At 42.1% G+C, this 26,494-nt stretch overlaps 1 protein-coding gene across 10 annotated transcripts in view; it reads left to right on the top strand.

Annotated features, from left to right (window-relative positions):
- hectd1 (HECT domain containing 1) overlaps positions 1 to 23,933 on the top strand; it is a 133,302-nt gene extending 109,369 nt beyond the window's left edge. For 6 of the 10 annotated variants that reach the window (XM_078233675.1, XM_078233673.1, XM_078233674.1 and 3 more), the window contains exons 27-42: positions 9,454 to 9,587; positions 9,790 to 9,946; positions 10,276 to 10,498; positions 14,361 to 14,418; positions 14,655 to 14,837; positions 15,127 to 15,340; positions 15,450 to 15,535; positions 16,121 to 16,248; positions 16,533 to 16,734; positions 17,599 to 17,736; positions 17,896 to 18,509; positions 20,670 to 20,748; positions 21,061 to 21,154; positions 21,702 to 21,852; positions 22,617 to 22,761; positions 22,951 to 23,933. In XM_078233675.1, the coding sequence (XP_078089801.1) occupies positions 9,454 to 9,587; positions 9,790 to 9,946; positions 10,276 to 10,498; positions 14,361 to 14,418; positions 14,655 to 14,837; positions 15,127 to 15,340; positions 15,450 to 15,535; positions 16,121 to 16,248; positions 16,533 to 16,734; positions 17,599 to 17,736; positions 17,896 to 18,509; positions 20,670 to 20,748; positions 21,061 to 21,154; positions 21,702 to 21,852; positions 22,617 to 22,761; positions 22,951 to 23,088 (2,744 nt within the window). In that variant the 3' untranslated portion in view covers positions 23,089 to 23,933. The remainder of the gene's footprint in view (positions 1 to 9,453; positions 9,588 to 9,789; positions 9,947 to 10,275; positions 10,499 to 14,360; positions 14,419 to 14,654; positions 14,838 to 15,126; positions 15,341 to 15,449; positions 15,536 to 16,120; positions 16,249 to 16,532; positions 16,735 to 17,598; positions 17,737 to 17,895; positions 18,510 to 20,669; positions 20,749 to 21,060; positions 21,155 to 21,701; positions 21,853 to 22,616; positions 22,762 to 22,950) is intronic. The other 4 variants (XM_078233680.1, XM_078233678.1, XM_078233679.1 and 1 more) reach the window with 1 other exon arrangement.
- The last annotated feature ends 2,561 nt before the right edge of the window (positions 23,934 to 26,494 follow it).

Raw genomic sequence — 26,494 nt, 5'->3', positions numbered from 1 at the left:
TCAAGATCCCGCTACAATTGGAGATAACCTTCCTCACAGTCCACCATGCCACCAATCTTGGTGTCATCTGCAAACTTACTAACCATAGAACATAGAAAGCCACAGCACAAACAGGCCCTTCGGCCCACAAGTTGCGCTGATCATATCCCTACCTCTAGGCCTATCTATAGCCCTCAATCCCATTGAATCCCATGTACTCATCCAGAAGTCTCTTAAAAGACCCCAACGAGTTTGCCTCCACCACCACCGACGTCAGCCGATTCCACTCACCCACCACCCTCTGAGTGAAAAACTTACCCCTGACATCTCCTCTGTACCTACCCCCCAGCACCTTAAACCTGTGTCCTCTCGTAGCAACCATTTCAGCCCTTGGAAATAGCCTCTGAGAGTCTACCCTATCCAGACCTCTCAACATCTTGTAAACCTCTATCAGGTCACCTCTCATCCTTCGTCTCTCCAGGGAGAAGAGACCAAGCTCCCTCAACCTATCCTCATAAGGCATGCCCCCCAATCCAGGCAACATCCTTGTAAATCTCCTCTGCACTCTTTCAATGGCTTCAACATCTTTCCTGTAATGAGGTGACCAGAACTGCGCGCAGTACTCCAAGTGGGGTCTAACCAGGGTCCTATAAAGCTGCAGCAGTATCTCCCGACTCCTAAACTCAATCCCTCGATTAATGAAGGCTAGTACGCCGTACGCCTTCTTGACCGCATCCTCCACCTGCGAGGCCGATTTAAGAGTCCTATGGACCCGGACCCCAAGGTCCTTCTGATCCTCTACACTGCTAAGAATGGTACCCTTCATATTATACTGCTGCTTCATCCCATTGGATCTGCCAAAATGGATCACTACACACTTATCCGGGTTGAAGTCCATCTGCCACTTCTCCGCCCAGTCTTGCATTCTATCTATGTCTCGCTGCAACTTCTGACATCCCTCCAAACTATCCACAACACCACCTACCTTGGTGTCGTCAGCAAACTTACCAACCCATCCCTCCACTTCCTCATCCAGGTCATTTATATGTCCCCTATATTCTCATCCAAATGATCCCTGAGGCACACCGCTGGTCACAGGCCTCCAGCTTGAAAAACGACTCTCTACAACCACCTTCTGTCAAGAACAGGCTACACCAAGAGATCCAACGCTGGCATCTCCACATTCTGTCAAGAAGCCAATTTTGTATCCATTTAGATACCTTACCCTGGATCCCGTGAGATTTAACTTCATGCAACAACCTACCATGCGGTACTGTTGTACCTGTTAATTCTCAGATACTTTCAACCAGTTTACTTACTCCAAGGTTTTACCCCGGTGCCCTTATTTGCAAGGTGGACAAAGGACAAGCACAAGTAAAGGTTCAACAAGTTTATTAATAATAACACTATTAACCCTTAAATTACCCACATAAAACAAGAAGATACCCCAGATTCAAGTATACTACCCGTAAAGATGGTTTGGTTAAACTGCAGGCCCGATTCTCTGAGTCCCTCTGGTCTGTCGTCATGAAGGTGAGTCTCGATGGCCGCTTCTTCCTTCCTTCCTTCTCTGGTCAGTCTTCCGAATGGTCACGGCCACCTCCCCTGTCGAGTCTTCGCTGCTGTGTGCCTCTGAGTGTGTCCCTTTATCCCCAGCCTGCTTGCCTTTCCAGAAACTTCTCTGGCTTCTGGCCAATGAGGTCCCAGGAGGGGGTTCCAATACCCAGTGGGTTTCTTGATGTCTGCCTGACAGGACACCAGGGTCCGCCCCCCAGGTGTCCATCTCCATGATGTTGAACTTGTTAGAACATAGAACATAGAAAGCCACAGCACAAACAGGCCCTTCGGCCCACAAGTTGCGCCGATCACATCCCCACCTCTAGGCCTATCTATAGCCCTCAATCCCATTAAATCCCATGTACTCATCCAGAAGTCTCTTAAAAGACCCCAACGAGTTTGCCTCCACCACCACCGACGTCAGCCGATTCCACTCACCCACCACCCTCTGAGTGAAAAACTTACCCCTGACATCCCCCCTGTACCTACCCCCCAGCACCTTAAACCTGTGTCCTCTCGTAGCAACCATTTCAGCCCTTGGAAATAGCCTCTGAGAGTCCACCCTATCCAGACCCCTCAACATCTTGTAAACCTCTATCAGGTCACCTCTCATCCTTCGTCTCTCCAGGGAGAAGAGACCAAGCTCCCTCAACCTATCCTCATAAGGCATGCCCCCCAATCCAGGCAACATCCTTGTAAATCTCCTCTGCACCCTTTCAATGGCTTCAACATCTTTCCTGTAATGAGGTGACCAGAACTGCGCGCAGTACTCCAAGTGGGGTCTAACCAGGGTCCTATAAAGCTGCAGCATTATCTCCCGACTCCTAAACTCAATCCCTCGATTAATGAAGGCTAGTACGCCATACGCCTTCTTGACCGCATCAAGGGGTTATCAGGGGATCTCTTGGTGACAGAAAGTCTGGCCCGATCTGGGCTTCTAACAATAGACCGATGCATTTCAATGAGGTGCAATGATCTCCTGCTAAGTCTCAGGTAGAGTGTAACGACCTTTGATGGGTGGTTGATGGGTCAGGCCCAGACACATTTGTGTATTGTACAATTGGCCTGCCTGAGGTTTGACTGTGTTTGATTTCAATGTGCCCAATTCTTTAATTTAGGATATCCAATTTTATCAGCCTTAAAACTAGGCCCTGTTTATATCACCACAGTACCTTGTCAAAGGCCTTGCTAAAGTCCATGTAGACAACATCAACTGCACTGCCCTCATCTACCTTCTTGGTAACCCCTTCAAAAAACTCAATCAAATTTGTGAGACATGATTTTCCACTCACAAAGCCATGCTGACTGTCCCTCATCAGTCCTTGCATCTCTAAATGCCTGTAGGTCCTGACTCTCAAAATACCTTCCAACAATTTACCCACCACAGATGTGAGGCTAACTGGCCTGTAGTTCCCAGGCTTTTCCCTGCAGCCCTCTTTAAATAAAGGCACAACATTTGCCACTCTCCAATCTTTAGGCACCTCACCCATGACTATCGATTATTCAAATTTCTCACCTTGGGGACCCGCAATTTCCTCTCTAGCCTCCCACAACATCCTGGGATATACCTCATCAGGTCCTACCTTGATGTGCCTTGATCCAGCACCTCCTCCTCTCTAATATGTACACTCTTCAAGATATCAATATTTAATTCCCCAAGTTCCCTAACATCCATGCTTTTCTCAACAGTAAATACTGATGAGAAATATTCATTTAGGATCTCGCCCACCTCTTGTGGATCCGCACATTGATAACTTGTTGATCCTCAAGAAGCCCTACTCTCTCCCTTGTTACTCTTTTGCCCTTTATGTATTTGTGGAAGCTCTTTGGATTCTCCTTTGCCTTATCTGCCAAAACAATTTCGTGTCCCCTTTTTGCCCTCCTGATTTCTCTCTTAACTCTACTCCTACACCCGCTATACTCTTCAAGAGATTCACTTGATCCCAGCTGCCTATGAATGTCATGTGCCTCTTTCTTCTTCTTGACCAGGGCCTCAATATCCCGAGTCATCCAGGGTTCCCTACTTCTTCAAGTCTTGCCCTTCGCTCTGAGAGGAATGTGTTTACCCTGAATCCTGGTTAACACACTTTTGAAAGCATGCCACTTGCCAGACGTCTCTTTGCCTTCTCACAGACTCCCACAATTAACTTTTGAAAGTTCCTGCCTGATACCATCAAAATTGGTCTTGCCCCAATTTAGAATTTTAACTTTCTCCATAGCTATCTTAAAACTAATAGAATTATGGTCACTGGTTCCAAAGTGATCCCTCACTAACGCTTGTGTCACCTGCCCTTCCTTATTTCCCAAGAGGAGGTCAGGTTTTGCCCCCTCTCCGGTTGGGCCATCCACATACTGAATGAGAAATTCCTCCTGAATACACTCAACAAATCTCTCTCCATCCAACCCTCTGATACTATGGCTGTCTCAATCAATGTTGGGAAAATTAAAATCTCCAACTATTACCACCCTATTTTTCTTGGAGCTATCTGTAATCTCCTTACATATTTGCTCCTCAATTTCCCACTGACTATTTGGGGGCCTATAGTACAACCCTATCAAAGTGATTTCCCCCTTCTTATTTCTCAATTCTACCCATATAGACTCAGTGGCCGAATCCTCGGATATATCCCCTCTCAGTGCGGCCGTGATGCTTTCCCTAATTAAAAGTGCCAGTCCCCTCCTCTCTTACCTCCTCTTCTATCATAGAAGAATAGAGTTAATCATAGAAACCCTACAGTACAGAAAGAGGCCATTCGGCCCATCGAGTCTGCACCGACCACAATCCCACCCAGGCCCTCCCGCCATATCCCTACATATTTTACCCGCTAATCCCTCTAATCTACGCATCCCAGGACACTAAGGGGCAATTTTAGCATAGCCAATCAACCTAACCCGCACGTCTTTGGACTGTGGGAGGAAACCGGAGCATCCGGAGGAAACCCACGCAGACACGAGGAGAATGTGCAAATTCCACACAGACAGTGACCCAAGCCGGGAATCGAACCCAGGTCCCTGGAGCTGTGAAGCAGCAGTGCTAACCACTGTGCTACCGTGCCGCCCCCGATATCTTTCCTATATCATCTGTACCCTGGAACATTAAGCTGCTAGTCCTGTCCCTCCCTTAGCCATGTTTCAGTAATTGCTATAATATCCCAGTCCCAAGTACCCGTCAATGCCCTGAGTTCATCTGCCTTGCCCGTCAGGCCTCTTGCATTGAAATAAATGCAGTTTAATCTGGACTTCCCTTGCTCTCTGTCTTGTTTCTGTCTGATCTGTCTGGTACTACGATTACTGACACTGCCTTTACTAATTAATCATAGAAACCCTACAGAAAGAGGCCATTCAGCCCATCGAGTCTGCACCAACCACAATCCTACCCAGACCCTACCCCCATATCCCTACATATTTTACCCACTAATCCCTCTAGTCTACGCATCCCAGGACACTAAGGAGCAATTTTTAGCATGGCCAATCAACCTAACCTGCACATCTTTGTACTGTGGGAGGAAACCGGAGCACCCGGAGGAAACCCATGCAGACACGAGGAGAATGTGCAAACTCCACACAGACAGTGACCCAAGCCGGGAATCGAACCCAGGTCCCTGGAGCTGTGAAGCAGCAGTGCTAACCACTGTGCTACCGTGCCGTGCTAATGTGCTCTCTTTAACTTCCGTGCTGTCCTCGAACTTCTCTTCTGTCTCCCTACTGCTTTGGACCCCACCCCCCTGCCAAACTAGTTTAAACCCTCCCGAGTGGCTCTAGCAAATCTCCCCGCCAGGATGTTAGTCCCCCTCCAGTTCAAATGTAACCTGTCCCTCTTGAACAGAGCAGCTCTTCCCCAGAAAAGATCCCAATGATCCAAAAATCTAAATCCCTGCCCCCTGCACCAGCTCTCAAGCCAGGCATTCATCTGCCTAATCCTCCTATTCCTACTCTCACTAGCACGTGGTACCGGTAGTAGTCCTGAAATTACTACCTTCGTGGTCCTGCACGTTAGCCTTCTGCCTAACTCTCTATATTCACCTTTCAGGACCTCATCCTTTTTCCTACCTATGTCGTTGGTACCAATATGTACAACGACCTCTGGCTGCTCACCCTCCCCCTTAAGAATGTCCTGCAATTGCTCAGAGACGTCCTTGACCCTGGAACCAGGGAGGCAACGCACCATCCTGTAGTTTCGATTGTGGCCACAGAAATGTCTGTCTGTGCCTCTAACTAGCGAGTGCCCTATTACTACTGCTCGCTTGCTCTTTGCCTGACCCTGTCCCACAGCAGAACCAGCTGTGGTGTCACAGGCCTGGCTGCTGCTGGTATCTCCCCCTGACAGGCTATCCCCCTCAACAGTATCCAAAATGGTATACCTGTTTGAAAGGGGAATAGACACAGGAGACTCCTGCACTACCTGCCTGCCTCTCCAGGCAGTCACCCATCTACCTGTCTGAATCTGTGGTCTGACAACCTCCCTGTAACTAGTGTCTATCACACTCTCTGCCTCCTGTATGCTCCGCAGTGCATCCACCTGCCGCTCCAACTGAACAATGCGGTCTGTGAGGAGCTGCAACTGGACACACTTCCTGCAGACAAAGTTATCAGGGAGACTAGATTGCTCCCTAATTGCCCACATCTGGCAAGAGGAGCATGCCACTGCCCTAACAGCCATATTGCCCGTATATAGGTAAAAGGATAAAAGAATTGCAACTCACCTCTCCCTTGCTTGTGGTCCTCCTGCCGACTTTTTTTTTTGGTTAGAGGAGGAGGGAGGGAGGGAAACACTGAAGTAGTGTTTGGGGTTTAACTGTCCCTTCACAGCAGCTCCTCCACAAACCACACTTCTGGTCACAGTGGCTGCACTTATTCAAATGTGACCTGCAAACGGCAATCACCTTCGCGTGTAAGTTAGTTTTATACTCAGTGACGCTCTGCTCCGCCCTCTGACCGCTCCCTGCAGACTAGGGAATGTTCCCCATTTTTCTGCTAAAATTATCAAAATCACCTACTGTCGTTATACTTTACACTGTTCCCTAAGTGGACACATTATGCTCCTGGAACCAGTCCGAAGTTATTTGTCATTAATTATTTATTCATTTATTAGTATGAACTGGGTGGATAGATTAGCAGGAAGGACAGAAGGGCGGCACGGTAGCACAGTGGTTAGCACTGCTGCTTCACAGCTCCAGGGACCTGGGTTCGATTCCCGGCTTGGGTCACTGTCTGTGGAGTTTGCACATTCTCCTCGTGTCTGCGTGGGTTTCCTCCGGGTGCTCCGGTTTCCTCCCACAGTCCAAAAATGTGCGGGTTAGGTTGATTGGCCATGCTAAAGTTGCCCCTTTGTGTCCTGACATGCGTACGTTGGAGGGATTAGTGGGTAAAATGTGTAGGGATACGGGGGTAGGGCCTGGGTGGGATTGTGTTCGGTGCAGGCTTGGTGGGCCCAATGGCCTCTTTCTGCACTGCAGGGTTTCTATGGTTTATGGTATTAACGTTTTTATCTGCAGAATGTCTGAGTGTTGCTGTTTTTTTATGAATCTTTAAATATTTTTTTATGGAAACCTTTTCATTGAAAAATCATGTCAAATTTTAGCTTTAAAAATCGAGAGCAAATTTGCATGTCAGCACTCCCATTTCCTTTTTCACTTGGAAGTGCATTGCTAAGCTGGAAATAGTTTGTTTTGTGCTTACAGGTAGTATTGTTATCCTATCTGGAATTTGAAGAAACTTCAGGAAGCTGCTCAGTTCAATCACCTGGTTGTTAGTTAAATTTGGTGTACCTGCTTTGGGTGGCACATATGCCTAATAACAGTGACTTTCATTCATAGAGTCCCTACAGTGCAGACGGAGGTCATTCGGCCCATTGAGCCTGCACATATAACAATCCTACCCAGCTCTATCCCCATAAACCCGCATATTTACTCTGCTAGTCCCCCTGACACTAAGGGGCAATTTAGCATGGCCAATCAACCTAACCCACACACCTTTGGATTGTGGGAGGAAACCGGGGCACCCTGAGGAAACCCACGCAGACGTGGGTAGAATGTGCAAACTCCACACAGACCATCACCCAAGGCTGGAATTGAACCCAGGTCCCTGACACTGTGAAGCAGAAGTGCTAATCACTTGAACTGGGGTGGGGAAGTAACCAGTAACTATAAAGGTCTACTTAATGCACACATCTTTTTTTCTTTTTGCTTTTTTTCCCTCTTGAATTCACACAGTTCTGAGCTCTGAACAATTTATCAGAGGATTGGTGAGTCCGTGAGATATTTTATCTCGGCACCCGATACGGAAGGAACACAGAGAGCAGTGCACCCAATGAATGGACTTAACAGTTGCTAGCAATGATAATACAGGATTACACGGGATCAATATCTGTGACAACACTTCTGAACTTTGTAAAGTTATTAAGGAGAAAGAATGAAGTAGATTGTGAAAAGTGTAGTCCATTGTTTGGGGAATCTAGAGCTAGGGGCAGACTAAAAAGTAAAGCTAGACTTGCAATAGTAAAATTTGGAAATGCCTCTGAACGTGTGGTAGAAATTTGGAGCATATGCAAGAATAGTTGTTAATTTTAAATCAAAGATTGTTGGATATTTTGTTAACCAAAGGTATCAAGGGATATGGGTAGAAGACTATCATATGGAGTTATGTTACATATTAGCCATGATCTCACTCAATGGTGGAACAGACTTGAAGGGCAAAACAGCTACTTGTAATGTCAGCTATTTTCAATTGGAATGGGTAAGAAGATTTTTATTTCAATGATGTATTCATGTTATGCCAGGTGGATTTTTTTTAACTGGCAGTGTTACATGCATCTCTTGAGTGCTGCACTCTAACCTATGTTCTAAGTGAGATTACTCATGGATTTGACTGCACCAAAATTTGCCTTTGTACAGACATATTTGGTTAATTGATTAGCTGTTTAAGTTTGGATAAGTATGCAACTTTGTAGTGAACAGCTTTGAAATTGAGTTGACTGCTGATGGGGAAATAAGATAATTGCACTGCAGCATCTCATCACAGCTTCAGAACCATGATTTTTTTACCTAGGAATACTAAAGCATGGAAACACCATCATCCTCGAGTTTCTTTTCAAACCACCTGCCATTCTGCCTTGAATGTATATTGCTGTTTCTGAAGATTCACTGGGTCAAAATCCTGGAACTCCTTCGGTGCAATTTTCCCTGCCCCCATGCAGTGTTTCACGGTGGTGGAGGCAACCCACCATTGGCTGCCAGTGGCTTCTTCTAGTCCAGCCATTGTCAATGGGGTTTCCTGTTGCATGCACCCCTGCCGCTGGGAAATCTGTGACGGGTTTGCCGTCGGTGGGACCAGAAGATCCCTTTGGCGGGAATGACCAGAAAATTCAGGTCCCATGTGGGAATATCTTCACGTAGACTGCAGTATTTCAAGAAGGTAGCTTACCACCATCTTATCACCGTCATTGACAAGGCCAGCATTTATTGCCCAATTAGGGTTGGGCAATAAATGCTGGCCTTGTCAATGACCCAATAATTAATAAATAAATAAACTTTTGTCCAAATTGTACAAGGCACTGGATTCAAAATAACACTATGGCAAGCACTGGGATATACCTGCCATGTGGGACAACTTGCCAATTTGAGAGCATATTTTCTTGATGCTGCTCCAAGGTGCTGAATGATGAATGTCAGTAACAAAATAAAGGAGGTTCACACAAGCTACAGTAGGTCAACAAAGATTTACTTGAATTTGACTTGTTACAAATATTTACCAATAGTAAAGTTTATTAAATTATTCAGCAACATGTTTTGAAAATGTTTTGTATGGTCTTATCTTGCAGCTGAACATGATTTACTTTTTCTATTTAATGTTCATTTAGAATTGAGTCTGAAATAAGTCTTTTATTCCAACGGGTGATCCTTATTTCATATTGTGCAGATTTTCTAGACAGCTGTCGTGCTAGTACTTTACTGGCAGAACTTGAGGATGACGAAGATTTGCCTGAACCAGATGAGGAAGATGATGAAAATGAGGATGACAATCAAGAAGATCAGGAGTATGAAGAAGTTATGGTATGCTATTTTCCTGCAGTTTCAAATGAGCTTTTTATTTAAAAACACTATTGAGATTATATTCATCTTATGAACAGCAGCAGCACACTGTTGTTGTAGAAGTCATAATGCAGACATTACTAGGTCTGATATTCTGTTAAGTTTGCAGTTTTATAATACTTGTAAATAGAAAAAATTTTCTTGATTGAATCTTGGAACACAGGAAGAAGAAGAATATGAAACAAAAGGTGGGCGTCGTAGAACATGGGATGATGATTTTGTCCTAAAGCGGCAGTTCTCTGCTTTAGTCCCTGCTTTTGATCCACGACCTGGTCGTACAAATGTGCAGCAGACAACTGATTTAGAAATCCCTCCCCCAGGTACTTTCTTTACTGAAAAAATTAGAACAAAATGGTGAATTGCAAAGATCCTTTCACTTGTTTTGTGACATATACATCCTTCCACCATTGTATCAAGCACACTGGTTGACTTGTCTCTATTTCCTCTGTCTTATAGCTCGTGTTATGCCATTTCATTTGCATTCCATAGTTAAAATAATTAAATCTTGTTGTAATAGCAATGTACCTCATTTTGGCTGTTTAGTAATATCTCTTAAAACAGACTTTGCATTGGTTTGCCATGCTCATTTTTATAATGGTTACATTAAAAATGGAATGGGTTTTAATTTTTGAAATATGTTTTTTTGTAGGAACCCCTCGATCAGAATTGCTGGAGGAAGTAGAGTGTGCCCCTTCGCCACGATTAGCATTGACTCTTAAGGTAGCAGGTTTGGGAACATCTCGTGAAGTGGAGTTGCCCCTCTCAAACTACAGAGCTACCATTTTCTGTTATGTGCAGAAATTGTTGCAGCTTTCTTGCAATGGAAATATAAAATCTGATAAGTTTAGACGCATATGGGAACCAACATACACGTAAGTGAACTTAATGGGAAATTTTGTTTGTTTTGGATTTGTTTGATTAAAAATATTTCTCAAGTGTACTACCTACTAGTTTATTTAAAATTCTGAATTCGCATTCAGAAGTCCTTAGCTACCATTTGAGTTGTTTTAGGTCAAGTAATCAAGCTTGCCTGAATGCCTCATTAATTAAGTTCAACATGTGATCCATATAGACCAAGAAGGGTCTATCTCTGATCTTTGCCAAATATGGGGTGGGTGTGGTGATATTACCTGGATACTTCATTCAAGAAGACAGTCACGTTCCTTATGATTGGGCCATTTGATTTGGTCAGGGACAGGAGTTTGGAAATGAGGCAGGTAAAGGGACCAAGAAGGTAGAATTAGAGGAGACTCAATCCTTAGAATTGTCCAACAGGTTTGAGCTTCTTGCAGTTTGTATTGATGAGAACAGAGGCTACAAGGTGGATGAGTGAACTGCCTGTGGCAATGGAATACAGGAAGCCATTCAAGTGGGGGAAGTAAATAGAAATGTTGTGGTTGGAGACAGTACAGTCAGGGGCATAGCCAATTCTCCCTGCAGCTGAGATCGAGTCCAGAACCCTGTGTTGCCTGCGTGGTGCCAAGGTTCAGGACATGTTCTCTGGGCTGGAGAGGAACTTGCACTGGGAGGGGGAAGAATCTAGTTGTTGTGGTCAACATGGGTACCAATGACATAAAGTCGGAGTTGGAAAAATTCTGCAAAGCATGACTGAAGAATAAAGGGAGCACGTACAGTATGAGAGAGGATTTGCTAGTTATATAAAAACAGATAGTAAGAATCTCTACAAGTATTTAACAAGGAAAAGAATAACTAAAGCTGGTGTTGGCCATCTAGAGAACAAGTCGCAGCAAGTAATGAAAAACCAGGACAGGCCGGAGGCATTAAACAGGTACTTTGTCTATCTTCACTGTAGGAGACTTTTTTAAAAACTTCCCATAAATACTTGAAAACTAAGGGGTGAAAGGGGCAGACGTTCTTTAAACAGCTGCCCAAGGAAAATATGATTTGGAGATGCCGGTGTTGGACTGGGGTGGGCACAATAAGAAGTCTCACAACACAGTGTGAGACTCCCACACCACGTAGTGTGACATGAGGGTACGTGTTACCCCCACCATTTGGCCTGGGCTTGTAAAATCTTACTAGCTGTCCTGGCTTGAGACAATTCACACCTCTTTAACCTGTGATTATCCCTCTCTCCACTCTCACTGTCTGTACTTGTAAAGACTTGATTACCTGTAAAGACTCGCAAAATCCAACTATTATCTTGCAATTGTGTATTTGTCTATATATGCTGTGTTTGTGAAACCTACCTCTCCACTCACCTGATGAAGGAGCAGAGCTCCAAAAGCTCCTGATTCCAAATAAGCTTGTTGGACTTTAACTTGTGTAGTGAGACTTCTTACTGCGCCTAAAGAAAATATGCTGGAAACTATTAAACTGAAAAGTCCCCAGGGCCAGATGGCCTAAATCCTGGGACCTTAAACAAGCGGCTGCAGAGACAGTAGATGTAGTGGTTATGGTGGCACAGTGGTTAGCTCTGCTGTCTCACAGCCTTGGGTGACTGTTGGTGTGGAATTTGCACATTTTCTTTGTGTCTGCATTGGTTTCCTCCGGATGCTCTGGTTTCCTTCCACAGTCTAAAAATGTGCTGGTTACATTGATTGGCCATGCTAAATTGCCCCTTTAATGTCAGGGGGTTAGTGAAGTAAATACATGGGGTTATGGGATAGGGCCTGGATCGGATTGTTGTCAGTGTAGGTTCAATGGGCCGAATGGTGGTCTCCTGCACTGTAGGGATTCTATGTTGTATCATCTTCCAAAATCTTTAGATTCTGGAATGGTCACATTGGATTGGGAAATAGCAAATGTGACACCTTTTACTTGAGAAAGGAGGGAGGCAGGAAAGAGGTAACAAAGAGGCCAATCAGCCTAATATCTGTCATGGAGAACTTGCTAAAATCCATTATAAGAAGGTCATAGCAGACTATTTAGAAAATTATAATGAGATCAGGCAGAGTTAATATGGGTTTGTGAAAGGGAAAGAGTGTTTAACTAATTTATCAGAATTTTTGTGGAAGTAACAGACTTTATCCAAGGTGGATAAAAGAGAAACCTGTAGATGTGGTGTACTTGGATCTTCAAAAGACATTGGGTAAGGTGCTACATCAAGTGTTACGTGGTGTGGAGGTGACATATTAGCATGGATAATCGCCATCCCAGGAAGCAGAGATTTTTTTTTTTTTAAGATTGGCAAGCTGTAACCAATGCCACAACGATCACTGCAGTGGTCTGAACTATACACAATCTATATCAATGACATGGATGAAGAGCCCAACTGTATGGTAGCTAAATTTGCAGATGATACCAGATAGGTAGGAAGCTAAGTTGTCAATAGGAGATAGAGCCGAAAAAGGGAGGTTACATGACTGGAAAAAAAATTGGCAGATACAGTTTAACGTGTGAAAATGTGAACTTGTCCACTTTGGCAGGAAAAATAGAAAAGTAGTATACTATCTAAATAGAGAGAGATAACAGAAGTTGGTGGTAGAGGAATCTGGGTGTCCTTGTACATGAATCACAAAAGGTTGGTATAGAGGTACAGCAAGTGATTAGGAAGGCAAATGGAATGTTGGTGTTTATTGCAAGAGGAATTGAATATAAAAGTAGAGAAGTTTTGTTGCAGCTATACAAGCCTTGGTGAGACCTAGAGTATTGTGTATAATTTTGGTCTCCTTATTTGAAAAAGGATATAAGTGCATTAGAAGTAGTACAGAGATGGTTCACTCACCTCATTCCTGGGATGAAGGGCTTATTAGGAAAGGTTAGGCAGGATGGGCCAAATCTATGGAGTTTAGGAGAGAGAGATCCTGAGGGAACATGTTTCCATCATGGGGGAGACCGTTTAAAAATAAGCGGTTTCCCTTTTAAGGTGACGATGAGTAGAATTGTTTTTCTGAAGATTGTTAGTCTGTGCAATTCTCTTCCATGGAAAGCACTGGAGGCTGGGCCATAAATGCAGAATACATTTAGATAGTATAATACTTTTCTATTTTTCCTGCCAAAGTGGACAAGTTCACATTTTCCCACATTAAACTGCATCTGTCAAATTTTTGTCCACTCACGTAACCTGTCTATATCCCACTGCAGACTCTCTATCTCCTCTTGACAACTTTCCTACCTATCTGGTGTCACCAGCAAATTTAGTTATCATACATTTTGTCCCTTCATCCATGTCATTGATATAGATTGTGTACAGTTGAAGCCCCTGTATTCAAAGCTAAGTTTGATAAATTTTTGATTGACCAGGGAGTCAAAGGTTATGGGGTGCAGACAGAGGTGGAGTTGGGACCTCATTCACATCAGCCTTGATCTTATCAAATACTGGCTCGAAGGCCTATTGGCCTGCTCCTCCTAAATCCTATGTTTCTATTTCATTCCTATGATAGACAAAAAGATCACATTCATTGTTTTTCAAATGAGTCCAAAACGTTGTGTGATTTCGAGAAGGTATAGCTCTTGGGGCTAAAGGGATATGGGGGGGAAGGCGGGATCAAGATATTAATCAAAATGAATGGTGGAGCTGGCTCGGAGGGTCAAAGGGCCTGCTCCTGCTTCTAATTTCTATGTAAGTAAGCTCAAAGTATTGGATGAACTTTAATCTGCCTCTGGATATTTACTCTCTCATCCTTGGAGCTTTTGATGCTGATGTTGTGGCAGAGTGGAGGTTTTCCTTTCATCAGTGCTGAATATCTCTGCTATAACCACAGAACGTTGCAGACCAAAAGTTAATAACAATAACCTGAATAACTGATGCATGCTTATGATTTCTTCCAGGATTATGTACAGAGAAATGAAAGATTCCGATAAAGAAAAAGGGGAAAATGAAAAGATGGTAAGTAATGTTTCTGTTCATGCTGCAATATTATCAGTTTTATCAATTTTTTTTGCTGCTAAGAATAACAAACTAAACTGTTACTGTGATAAAATTGAAGTACTAATTCACTTCTGACAAATAGATTTTTTAAATCTAAAGAGCATGAGAAATAAAAGTTTAAATGTTTTAATGCATGTACAACCCGTAAGACTTTACAATCAGGAAAGACCAACCTTTGGTTCTTCCTGTTGTAGGGCTGCTGGTCTGTAGAGCATGTGGAACAATACCTTGGCACTGATGAATTACCAAAGAATGACTTGATAACCTACCTGCAGAAGAATGCAGATTCAGCTTTCCTGCGGCACTGGAAATTAACCGGCACTAATAAAAGTATTAGGAAAAACAGAAATTGTTCTCAGCTCATAGCTGCATACAAGGTATATTACCGTGCAAAATATTTTTTCTGGATAATATACGTCTGCACCCGTAAAAGCAAAAACAATGCTTATGTTGTAATGTTATTTGCTTGAAATGAGCTTAATGTAAGGTTGTAGCTTTAATGCATTTATGTTCCAAAGAATATTTTTACTCCTAGACAAGTTCAAATTTGTGCTAATTATGATTTGCAAGTGGCTTTGACGAGAAGTGCATGTAGTTGATTATTTTTAGAAGGATTTTAAATAAGTTATTGAGTGTTTTTCTTTTTAAAAAATGAACTTTCCGCAGGAATTTTGTGAGCATGGATCAAAATCATCTGGATTAAGCCATGGACCCATTTCATCTTTGCACAGTTGTGAAATTCTTAGTGGAACACGAGAGCAGCCACAAGCCAAGGCTGGGAGTGGACAGAATGCTTGTGGTGTGGAAGATGTCTTGCAATTACTTCGTATTCTTTATATTATTGCTAGTGATCCATACTCCACGTGGAAAGGTCACGAAGGTTCGGCTAAATCTTTCTCATGGAAAAAGTGATACACTGAATAAATGAATTGAGGTGTTCTATGTCATAATTGTTCTCGAGTTCACTGTTAGTGTGCTTGTTTTGACAGAAAGCGATGGTCAGCTTGAATTCAACGTTTCACCAGAAGAATTCACAAGCAAGAAGGTCACCACAAAAATCTTACAGCAAATTGAGGTAATTGCTTAAAATTGATCCAAAATACAAATTCTGCATGCATCTTTCTTGCAGTACAATTTAGAAAACTGGTGTATTAAATTGTCAAATCTAAAGGAGTTAATATTGCAATTATTAAGATCATAGAAGAAATCATAGAAACCCTACAGTGCAGAAGGAGGCCATTCGGCCCATCGAGTCTGCACCGACCACAATCCCACCCAGGCCCTACCCCCACATATTTACCCGCTAATCCCTCTAACCTACGCATCTCAGGGGCAATTTTAACCTGGCCAATCAACCTAACCCGCACATCTTTGGACTGTGGGAGGAAACCGGAGCACCCGGAGGAAACCCACGCAAACACGAGGAGAATGTGCAAACTCCACACAGACAGTGACCCGAGCCGGGAATCGAACCCGGGACCCTGGAGCTGTGAAGCAGCAGTGCTAACCACTGTGCTACTGTGCCGCCCTTGATGTTTGCCTAAATAGCTCTGTAATCTTGATGAAGAATTTTTGATATAACAATTAATTGTATTGCAGTTGTGAAGTTTTGGATTTTGACTGTCACTTTTTGATTTTATTTTTGTGGTGTTTATTGCAGGAACCTTTGGCTTTGGCTAGTAGTGCGCTACCTGACTGGTGTGAGCAGCTAACCAGCAAGTGTCCATTCTTGATCCCTTTTGAAACTAGACAGTTGTACTTCACCTGTACAGCATTTGGAGCATCAAGGTAAAAGATGGGCTGAAGTGATATTTCTATTTCTTTCCATTTTAAACCATCTCAGTACTCGCACAATGTGAGAGTATAGCGTTTGTGTTTGCTTTAGCTTTCACCTCAAATTATAAGTGTTCTGTTAAAAACTTGGCATGGAAATAAAATGTTAGCTTATAACTGAACTCTTTTTTTGTTTCTGCTAACTCAATTGAACCTTTGCTGAGGATGAGCATTTATAACTTTCTAGCTGTGTGTTTAAATTAATGTGTTCTTCACATCACTGTTTACTACATTTTTAGAGCAATAGTTTGGCTCCAGAATAGACGTGAGGCCACCATGGAACGTACCCGAACAACCACAGCGGTGAGGCGCGATGACCCAGGAGAATTTAGAGTTGGAAGATTAAAACATGAACGGGTCAAGGTTCCGCGTGGTGATACGTTAATGGAGTGGGCAGAGAATGTCATGCAAATTCATGCTGATAGGAAATCTGTTCTAGAGGTAAGTAGTAAAAAAAAACCTTCAAAATCCACTTGGAATAACATTACATGAGTCTGGTACATGATTGTGTGTTTGGACAAGAGATTTAAAATGAGCTGTGCTGTATTTCTGTCAGAATTCTCAAAGGAGAGGAAATTGAATCATTCCATTTTATTACGAAACTGGTTAAGACAGTGAGTAGCCCAGCCAGAAAGGCTTTGCAGCTGCCAGGAATTATTAATGACCTTTACTGCATTTGCTATTTTCAACCAGGGTTGTTGCAATTGATATAAGCGCCTTTCGTGGCGGTTAAGCGATCAGGGTCCTCTGCTGTTAATTGTTTATATTGTCAATGGGCTCTGTGAAGGAGAGAGTTCACAAAAGCTATTTTATATTTTAAGGCTACTATTATTCACTATGTGGCCTACTTATCCTGTGATCACTCATCAACCCTCCTGCTCACTGCTTCCCTCCAGCTCACTGACGCTATCACTTCCTGGGGGGGGGGGGGAAGGAGGAGGAGGTAAGCGATTGAGTTGGCAAGTTATTAAACATGCTATTTCTTGTACATTTGGTGCACCATATGTTTGTATTGCATAATCATTTTGGATTTTATATACCATGAAACCTTTTATGAAGAAATAAGTCCCAACTCTGTTTTTAAAATTCTTCTTGCGGCCTGATTAAAATTTTCCATTATCCTAATTAGCCTTCACTATTTTTCTAACCACTGTTTTAAGAAGACCATGGAATGCATGGATTGACTTCTTACATCTTTGAGCATTGGCAAAAAGAAAGCTTCACTGCTCATTGTTATTTGCAAGGGTGACATATCATTTTTCTTTCAAGTATTTTGGTATCAATCTGTTACTGATATGTTTGCAGGTTGAATTTTTAGGTGAAGAAGGGACTGGCCTTGGTCCAACTTTAGAGTTCTATGCACTCGTAGCAGCAGAGTTTCAAAAGAAAGAACTTGGGATTTGGCTGTGTGATGATGATTTTCCTGATGATGAATCAAGACAGGTACTTGAATTGAAATGGTTTATTTTTGCTTTTAATTGCAATTATTATTTACTGTTTAAAACTCTGAATTTAGAAAGTCTCAGTCGCATTTTGTTCATAACATGAAGAATAATGTAATAAAGATGTATCTTGCATGTTATATTTCTGCTTTTTACACAGGTTGACTTGGGAGGTGGACTTAAGCCACCAGGATATTATGTGCAACGGTCGTGTGGACTTTTTTCTGCTGCTTTCCCACAGGATAGTGAAGAAATGGACAGAATAACCAAACTTTTCCATTTTCTGGGAATATTCTTAGCCAAGTGTGTTCAGGACAACAGACTGGTGGATATTCCAATTTCTAAACCTTTCTTTAAACTCATGTGTATGGGAGACATCAAAAGCAATATGAGTAAACTATTACATGAATATGGGACTCAGGTAGATGGTAACGTGCATTATACTGAAAGCCAGTCTGAGGCTTCAACAGAAGAAGGTCATGATTCAATATCTCTTGGAAGCTTTGATGAAGACTCAAAATCGGAGTTTATTCTTGATCCCCCAAAACCCAAACCCCCCGGTTGGTTTCATGGAATTTTGACGTGGGAGGATTTTGAGTTGGTAAATCCACACAGAGCTAGGTTCTTGAAGGAAATCAAGGAACTCTCGGTGAAGAGACGGCAAATATTAAGTAACCGAGCTCTTTCAGAAGATGAGAAAAACACACAACTCCAGGAACTTACTTTGAAGAATCGATCAGGATTAGGGCCACCACTTGGCATAGAGGATTTAGGGTATGAACATTCTTTGTTTACTTGTGTTGTACATTACTTTGACTCATTTTCATTGTCTCATTTAAAGGTTTGGCATCAGCCAAAAGGCTCACTGGTCATGTATTGGGCTTCATAGAAACTACCTAGGCTTAAAGGTAGAGCCTATGCTGGAAAATTTCAAAAAACACCTGAGGTATCTTAGAATGGAATGGAACCATAGAATCCCTGAAGTGCAGAAGGAGGTCATTTGACCCAACGAGTCTGCACCAACACTCTGCAAGAACCTCTTACTCAGGCCCACCCTCTTGCCCTGTCCCCATAACTTCTCACATTTACCATGGCTAATCCATCTAATCTACATATCTTTGGACTGTGGGAGGAAAACAGAGCACCCAGGGGAAACCCACACAGACATGGGAAGAATGTGCAAACTCCACACAGTCAACCAAGGCTAGAATCGAACACAGGTCCCTGGCACTGTGCCACCATGCTGTCCTGAGAGGTCTGAAAGTAATTCCTGTTGTGGCTCCAAACATCATTTTAGCCTGTCCAGATGAATGTAGGATAAGGCAATGAGTTATATTAGATTAAGCAGATTGTGTGCACGATTGAAGCCCAAAGGAAGAGCAATCTACCTGTTCCCACAGTTACACTGTCACTACCTCTCCTTGTTAAGTGTGAAAATTGTCCCATTGTTTTTCAGATGTATTAACTTTGACGAGAATAGTACTCGAGACCAACAAGAGAGGGTATGGCCTATCAAATGAAAAGAATGCAATTTTTTAGGAAATCTGGTGCAAACCAGATCATGCCCAGAAAGGGTGCGTGTCTGATTAGCATGAGACTGACTGACTGGATTTCAGTCTCATTAGCGAGTTTGGCACGTAATTGTCTCACCACTGCCTGCACCCCCCCCCCCCCCCCCCCCCCCGCAGCACAGCCGGGTGCATCAGGGCGCAACTCGTCACTCTCTCAAACAGTGATTGAGTGTCGGACGATTGTGGTCCAGAGTGCACCTGACAGACCAGCACAGATCGCTCTGGTATGCTTGTCATTATAACGCTTAGTTTTTTGGGGAAATTTCACCCATTACGCTCTGGCTCTTGGGTCAGCATTGGTTATCAGCACTAAGGTTTACAAAATTCTCTGGATCCAAAATTCTAGAACAGCTTCATTTTTAACTTTGCCTATGAGTTTCATTGGAGGCTGTGAACTTCAGACACCCCTTAATTTAAGGATCCTGGAGGGATTTGAGGCTCAACACAGTGAAAAAAATCAGTTTTTTTGTGCTGTATTCCATTGACTTAGTTATTCTGTCAATCGTTCTGTTTAAAATAGTGGAAGTATCCTTTCAGATTGGTTTTATTTGTGGACCTCGCCATATAGTGCTCTACAATGCCAACCTTGAGAGGTTGGTGTATGAATGTGCTTGTGCTTTCTATTTCCCTATTTATTACGCTAAAGTTTAATCAGACTTATTTGTCTGTGGAAGTTAAATGGGAACAAGAATGAGGAATGCTTCACATGGTAGGCAATCTAACGTTTATCTGACTTCATTAGTTAAATGATAATACATTTGTGAGCAGGTCACGAATTATAATCAGATGATTGGTATCAAACTCGATGACCAATATTTCTAATGATATATGATTCTAAAAGTATGTTTCACATATTTTATGAAACTATTTTATATTTTAATTGCATGCTATAGGAGTTCATTGACATATTTGTTTCTTGGAACAACTGCTTGCAATGAGAGCAATGAAGTAATTTATTTGGTTTTGGGATGCTGTTGGGGGTACTTGGAGAATGTTTTTGGGAACCAGTGGTTGTGTCTTTTGGGGTCATTGTCTTTTATGGTCAGTAGTAGACCAGTCCTTTTAATACTATTTTCACTTCTGTGAAAAGTCAGTTCTCAGGGAAGTACTTTTCCAATTGGCGCATTGGTTGATGGTTCAGTCTTACAGGAACGGTGGATATTTATTTGTAGATGCACCAGGTCACTAGCTGACCCATAAATGAGGGAAGGGGAATAATGAGCAAAATTCCAAAGACAAGAGTGAGTTATATTCACATTCTGTGCACAATGCTAAATGCTTTTGCTCAGTCATTTGAAACCAACTATTAAACATTGGATATTTTAAATTGTTTCTTTATTTAATTATTTTCTACATCTTACAGGTTGAATTTCCAGTTTTGTCCTTCATCCAAAGTACATGGATTTACAGCAGTTGATTTGAAGCCAAACGGTGATGATGAGGTCAGTGATAAAATTTTAAGAAGTAATTGGGTAATTTTATTTTGTTTTTAACATAAAATGTAGTCTCCGCTCTTCCCCCTTCCCCTTCATCTGAACTGCTTCCAATATTAGCATTTGGGTTGGATAACATGGTAATACATAAGACAGGCTTGGGTTTTTCTTGTACTTCGTCTTGTGTACCGCTTTGTATCAGTGTGTCTTTGATTCCTCAGTAAGAGAGGAATGTGTGCCAAAGCACTTCGAATGCAACATTATTGTTTGGCTTTTTAGTATTGGTTTATTTTTGATTAATCTATTATGCTACTGCTTTAGATGGTAACGATAGACAATGCAGAAGAATACGTGGAATTGATGTTTGACTTCTGTATGCACACTGGAATACAAAAACAGATGGATGCTTTCAGAGGTAATGTTTTTAACCCTAAATGTGCTAAATTCAAGGGTATGCTCACATTGTTGAAAATCTGCTTAAGCCCTTAATTACTAAACGTGCCTTTGTGGGCAATTAATGTGCAAATCCAGTAAGCTTTTAAGAATAACGCAGAAGCTCAGGGCAAGGTGGCATTTGTACAGAGCAAATGATGGGACAGTATAGATTGGGACAGTGTGTCTGGACATTACATGAGTAATATATAGTTTTATATAACTGTTAACGACAGAACTCTTTGGGGGGGGGGGGGGGGGTGGGGAATAGAAAGTTGAGGATTTAACCAAAAATATGGTTCCATGTCAGTATATTAATATCAGGTTAGTATTCAATCCTGTTATTATTGAGCAAGTGAAATTGTGCAAAAGTTGCATCAAAATGCTCTTTACAAAGCGAGTAAAAATTGTAAAGATTAAGCAAGGACAAATATAATTTGAAAGACTTGACTAGAAAATGTAGGAATTTTGAGTTATTTTTCATTTCCTCTTCCCTTTTCACCAACAACCCCACCTCCTACCATTTCCAGATGGATTTAACCGTGTCTTTCCTATGGAAAAGCTGAGCTCTTTCAGCCATGAAGAAGTTCAAATGATCCTTTGTGGAAACCAGTCACCATCTTGGACTGCAGAGGATATCATTAACTATACGGAACCCAAATTGGGCTATACCCGCGATAGGTATTAAAGTTCTGTCTTACAAGATGACAAATTACATATTCATACTGATTCATGTTTAATTAAAAATACTAAGTTACCATTTCCTCAGTTCTAAACAGGTAGTTATGATACAGATTTGAATAAAGGATACATCTGTTTGTTGGATACCATATTCAATGACTGATCAAATGTACCATATTTTCTTAATGTAACTTTCAAAATATTTGGAAATGTTCTTGTGCAATGTTCTGTATTGTACAGTTGTAGGGAATCGTACAGAGCCATTATGACACACTCAAACCCTTTGAGTTTGTGCCAGCTATGAAGATTGGCAGTCCAGTCAGTCCCGTTTCCTCGCTCTACCCCAAAAGTGCTTTATTTAGAGATCTGTAGTTGCTGACATAGGCTTTGTAAGAGGTTTGACACTATTCTAGGTATTAATCCTTAAAGAATTCCTCTATACACGGCCATAGATAACATTGGTAATTAGTTGACACCTTTGATTCCCAATCTCAGCACTGTTTCACCACTGACTCAGGTGATTGATTATGTTTGAGGTACATAGACTTGGGCCAGTTTTACAAGCATTAAACATGTGACCAAGAGGATTTTATATTAAATTTTCCCTTTTCTTTAAAGTTTATTTATTAGTTACAAGTAGGCTTATATTAACACTGCAATGAAGTTACGGTGAAAATCCCCTTTTCTTTCAATTGCAGCTTCTAATGCTCAATTTCTTTTTACGTTGACTTCTTGGCTAACCCTATTTTTTACTCTTTGTTTAGTCCGGGGTTCATTCGATTTATAAAGGTTCTTTGTGGGATGTCGTCAGATGAAAGGAAGGCATTTCTGCAGTTCACCACGGGATGTTCTACGCTTCCACCAGGTGGTTTAGCCAATCTTCATCCACGGCTCACTATTGTCCGCAAGGTATGTAATCTAAACTACATCGAAAGGTCTGTTAATGGTTAAAAACTTCGAGTAAATTATCTTCTCTTAGATGAATGATAACTGCATAAGTCTTCTGGAATAGGGAGCACTAGATTATAAGTTCTATAAGGTTGGTTATTACTTAATATGATGCATTAAATTGCATTTTAACATATTCCTTCTTGTCAGGTTGATGCAACGGATGCAAGTTATCCATCAGTAAACACGTGTGTGCACTACCTTAAATTGCCTGAATATTCCTCTGAAGAAATTATGAGGGAACGTTTGTTGGCTGCTACAATGGAGAAAGGTTTTCATCTTAATTGAGTTAATGGACAGTGACGGATCGTGAATGGGACACTGAATCTGAAACTAGAAAAGCCTCTTGTGTTTGTGTGAAAAATGTTGATCTCCAGCTGTGTTCTTATACAGCTTGCCTTTTTTTGAGGCTTTAAACAAAAAAACATAATAAATGTTAGCTGCTAATGTGTTGGCAGGAACAAATTTCTCCTGTCAATAACAAAGCCAGCAAATATAATGACACAGAGCACTGTGTGCTGCTTCAAGGGCTTATGAGATTGGAAGCTGGGATAGTCCTGTAAATGTTCCCAAGAGCAGTTTTTGTCACGTTTTCAGTGTTTAATTTCTGACAATGCGTCATGTTCTATTTAGTTTATTATGGACAGCAATTGGTACCTGGATTCACTATGAATGCCACTTTTTGACCTCCTTTGCTGGCCTAATGCTACTGGTCAAGAACCTGCTTGTGTAGAATTATAAATGTATAGAGAGTGAATGGGCATTTCTTCCAACAGCATTTCCTGTTTACTAGTGCCTGCACTGGTTATTTGAGTATTAAAATTTTACTTGCTGTCATTTTAGTATACAATCATGAATAAGCTTTTTTTTCCCCTTGTTTGTTCGGTGTGTCTATGTTTTCATTCTTTAATGTCCTGCTCTGAAGATCAAATCCTTGAGTGCATTTGTGCAATTTTACAGTAAAGCTTGAAACACTGGTTCTAGGTGCAAGGCACATGTTGAAGCAAGCTAAGCTTTTCCCTGTATTTCTTTGTATATTATAAACATTTATTTAACTGAGTTGCAGTTTCAAGTCACACAAACTATTTTCAAATGTGTATGCTTAAAATAATCATTAAAATATTTGCAAAGTATTCGAGTGAATTGCCTTTTTTTAATGAAGTTGGTTAACCTATTGTAATTTAGTGATTTTCTTTGAGTGGGGAGTACATTTATTTTTGCATAAGCTAGATGTATATTAACAAAGCTAAAAGAAAATGAAATTGCCTTTATATATTTTCTTATTCTCAGGATGCCCTAAACTGCCACAGATCCAAAGAATTACTCGTGAATTATTCACTTAACTTTATCTCGTGCAATGAATAAATCATATAACTTCAACAATCCAACATGTCCTATATGTTTCAGGATGGAAACATGTTGACCTGATGCTACTACTTTCTCCAGCTACCATGACCAAATCTGCAAGTAGAATCATAGAATCCCTATGGTGCAGAAGGAGGCCATTCTGCCCATCGAGCCTGTGCTGACAACAATGCCACCCAAGCCTTAACCCCACGTATTTATCCTGCTAGTCTCTCTGACACTAAGAGGCAATTTAGCATGGCCAATCCACTTAATCTGTTCATCTTTGTGGACTCTGGAAGGAAAGTGGAGCACCCGGAGGAAACCCACACAGACACGGGGAGAATGTGTGAACTCCACAGAGACAATTACCCGAGGCCGGAATTGAACCCAGGTTCCTGGCGCTGTGAGGCAGCAGTGCTAACCGCTATGTCACCATGCTGCCCAGGGATAGGGCCTAAACCCGGCTTCTGCAGCTGCCCTTCCATTTCCAGAGAGGAAATTCTCAGATGGGAGGAGTTAAGGCCATTTGCATTTTGGTTTGCCATTGTCATGCACTTGTACATACAGGCTCAGGCTTGCCTCACTGCCACAGTCTAAGAACTGGGGCAGCATAAATTGGATAGTGACTCAACATTTTTTTCTTTCCACAGTAGCTCAGAACTAAGTATTCCCCAGAATCTTTGGGGAGGAATAAATTACTTTGTTTAGGATCTCTGCAGTTTCAGCTGTAATTCTCTTTCTCCTATCATCATATAGGTGTAACAAGCTTTTCCAATGAGATGCATTGTGTATCCCCATAATCCCCTCACTGAATTCAGTTCTTCCCGTCTTTCATTTCTAACGTGTGTAGGGGGAGAAGGAGAGTTATCGCTGGATTACTGTTAGCTCCCTTGAAAGAACTGGCTACAACGTGCATTTTACCAGCAACATGGGGAGAGGTTGCTTATCAAGAGATTTTATGAAATAACAAACTGCTGGAAAACCTCAGCAGGTCTGGCAGTATCTATGGAGAGAGAAAGAGTTGGCGTCTCGAGTCCATATGATACTTTTTATGTTTGGGCCTGTTCAAGGATAAAAAGGGGCTTAGGAGAGCTAGGAGGGGACACGAGAAGTCCTTGGCGGGTCGGATCAAGGAAAACCCCAAGGCTTTTTACTCTTGCGTGAGGAATAAAAGAATGACCAGGGTGAGGTTAGGGCCGGTCAAGGACAGTAGTGGGAACTTGTGTATGGAGTCAGTAGAGATAGGCGAGGTGATGAATGAATACTTTTCTTCAGCGTTCACCGAGGAGAGGGGCCATGTTTTTGAGGAAGAGAAGGTGTTACAGGCTAATAGGCTGGAGGAAATAGATGTTCGGAGGGAGGATGTCCTGGCAGTTTTGAATAAACTGAAGGTCGATAAGTCCCCTGGGCCTGATGAAATGTATCCTAGGATTCTTTGGGAGGCAAGGGTTGAGATTGCAGAGCCTTTGGCTTTGATCTTTGGGTCCTCGCTGTCCACGGGGATGGTGCCAGAAGACTGGAGAATGGCGAATGTTGTTTCTCTGTTTAAGAAAGGGAATAGAAATGACCCTGGTAATTATAGACCGGTTAGTCTTACTTCGGTGGTTGGTAAATTGATGGAAAAGGTCCTTGGAGATGGGATTTACAACCATTTAGAAAGATGCGGATTAATCCGGGATAGTCAGCACGGATTCGTGAAGGGCAAGTCGTGCATCACAAATTTGATAGAAGTTTTTGAGGAGGTAACTAAGTGTGTTGATGAAGGTAGGGCAGTTGATGTCATATACATGGATTTTAGTAAGGCGTTTGATAAGGTCCCCCATGGTTGGCTTATGATGAAAGTGAGGAGGTGTGGGATAGAGGGAAAGTTGGCCGATTGGATAGGTAACTGGCTGTCTGATCGAAGACAGAGGGTGGTGGTGGATGGAAAATTTTCGGATTGGAGGCAGGTTGCTAGCGGAGTGCCACAGGGATCAGTACTTGGTCCTCTGCTCTTTGTGATTTTTATTAATGACTTGGAGGAGGGGGCTGAAGGGTGGATCAGTAAATTTGCTGATGACACCAAGATTGGTGGAGTAGTGGATGAGGTGGAGGGCTGTTGTAGGCTGCAAAGAGACATAGATAGGATGCAAAGCTGGGCTGAAAAATGGCAAATGGAGTTTAACCCTGATAAATGTGAGGTGATTCATTTTGGTAGGACTAATTTAAATGTGGATTACAGGGTCAAAGGTAGGGTTCTGAAGACTGGAGGAACAGAGAGATCTTGGGGTCCATATCCACAGATCTCTAAAGGTTGCCACTCAAGTGGATAGAGCTGTGAAGAAGGCCTATAGTGTGTTAGCTTTTA

Source organism: Mustelus asterias, chromosome 18 (genome assembly GCF_964213995.1).
Source record: "Mustelus asterias chromosome 18, sMusAst1.hap1.1, whole genome shotgun sequence".
Classification (NCBI taxonomy): domain Eukaryota; kingdom Metazoa; phylum Chordata; class Chondrichthyes; order Carcharhiniformes; family Triakidae; genus Mustelus; species Mustelus asterias.
Note: the sequence above shows the minus strand (reverse complement) of the source record. Positions and strands in the feature narration are given on the sequence as shown.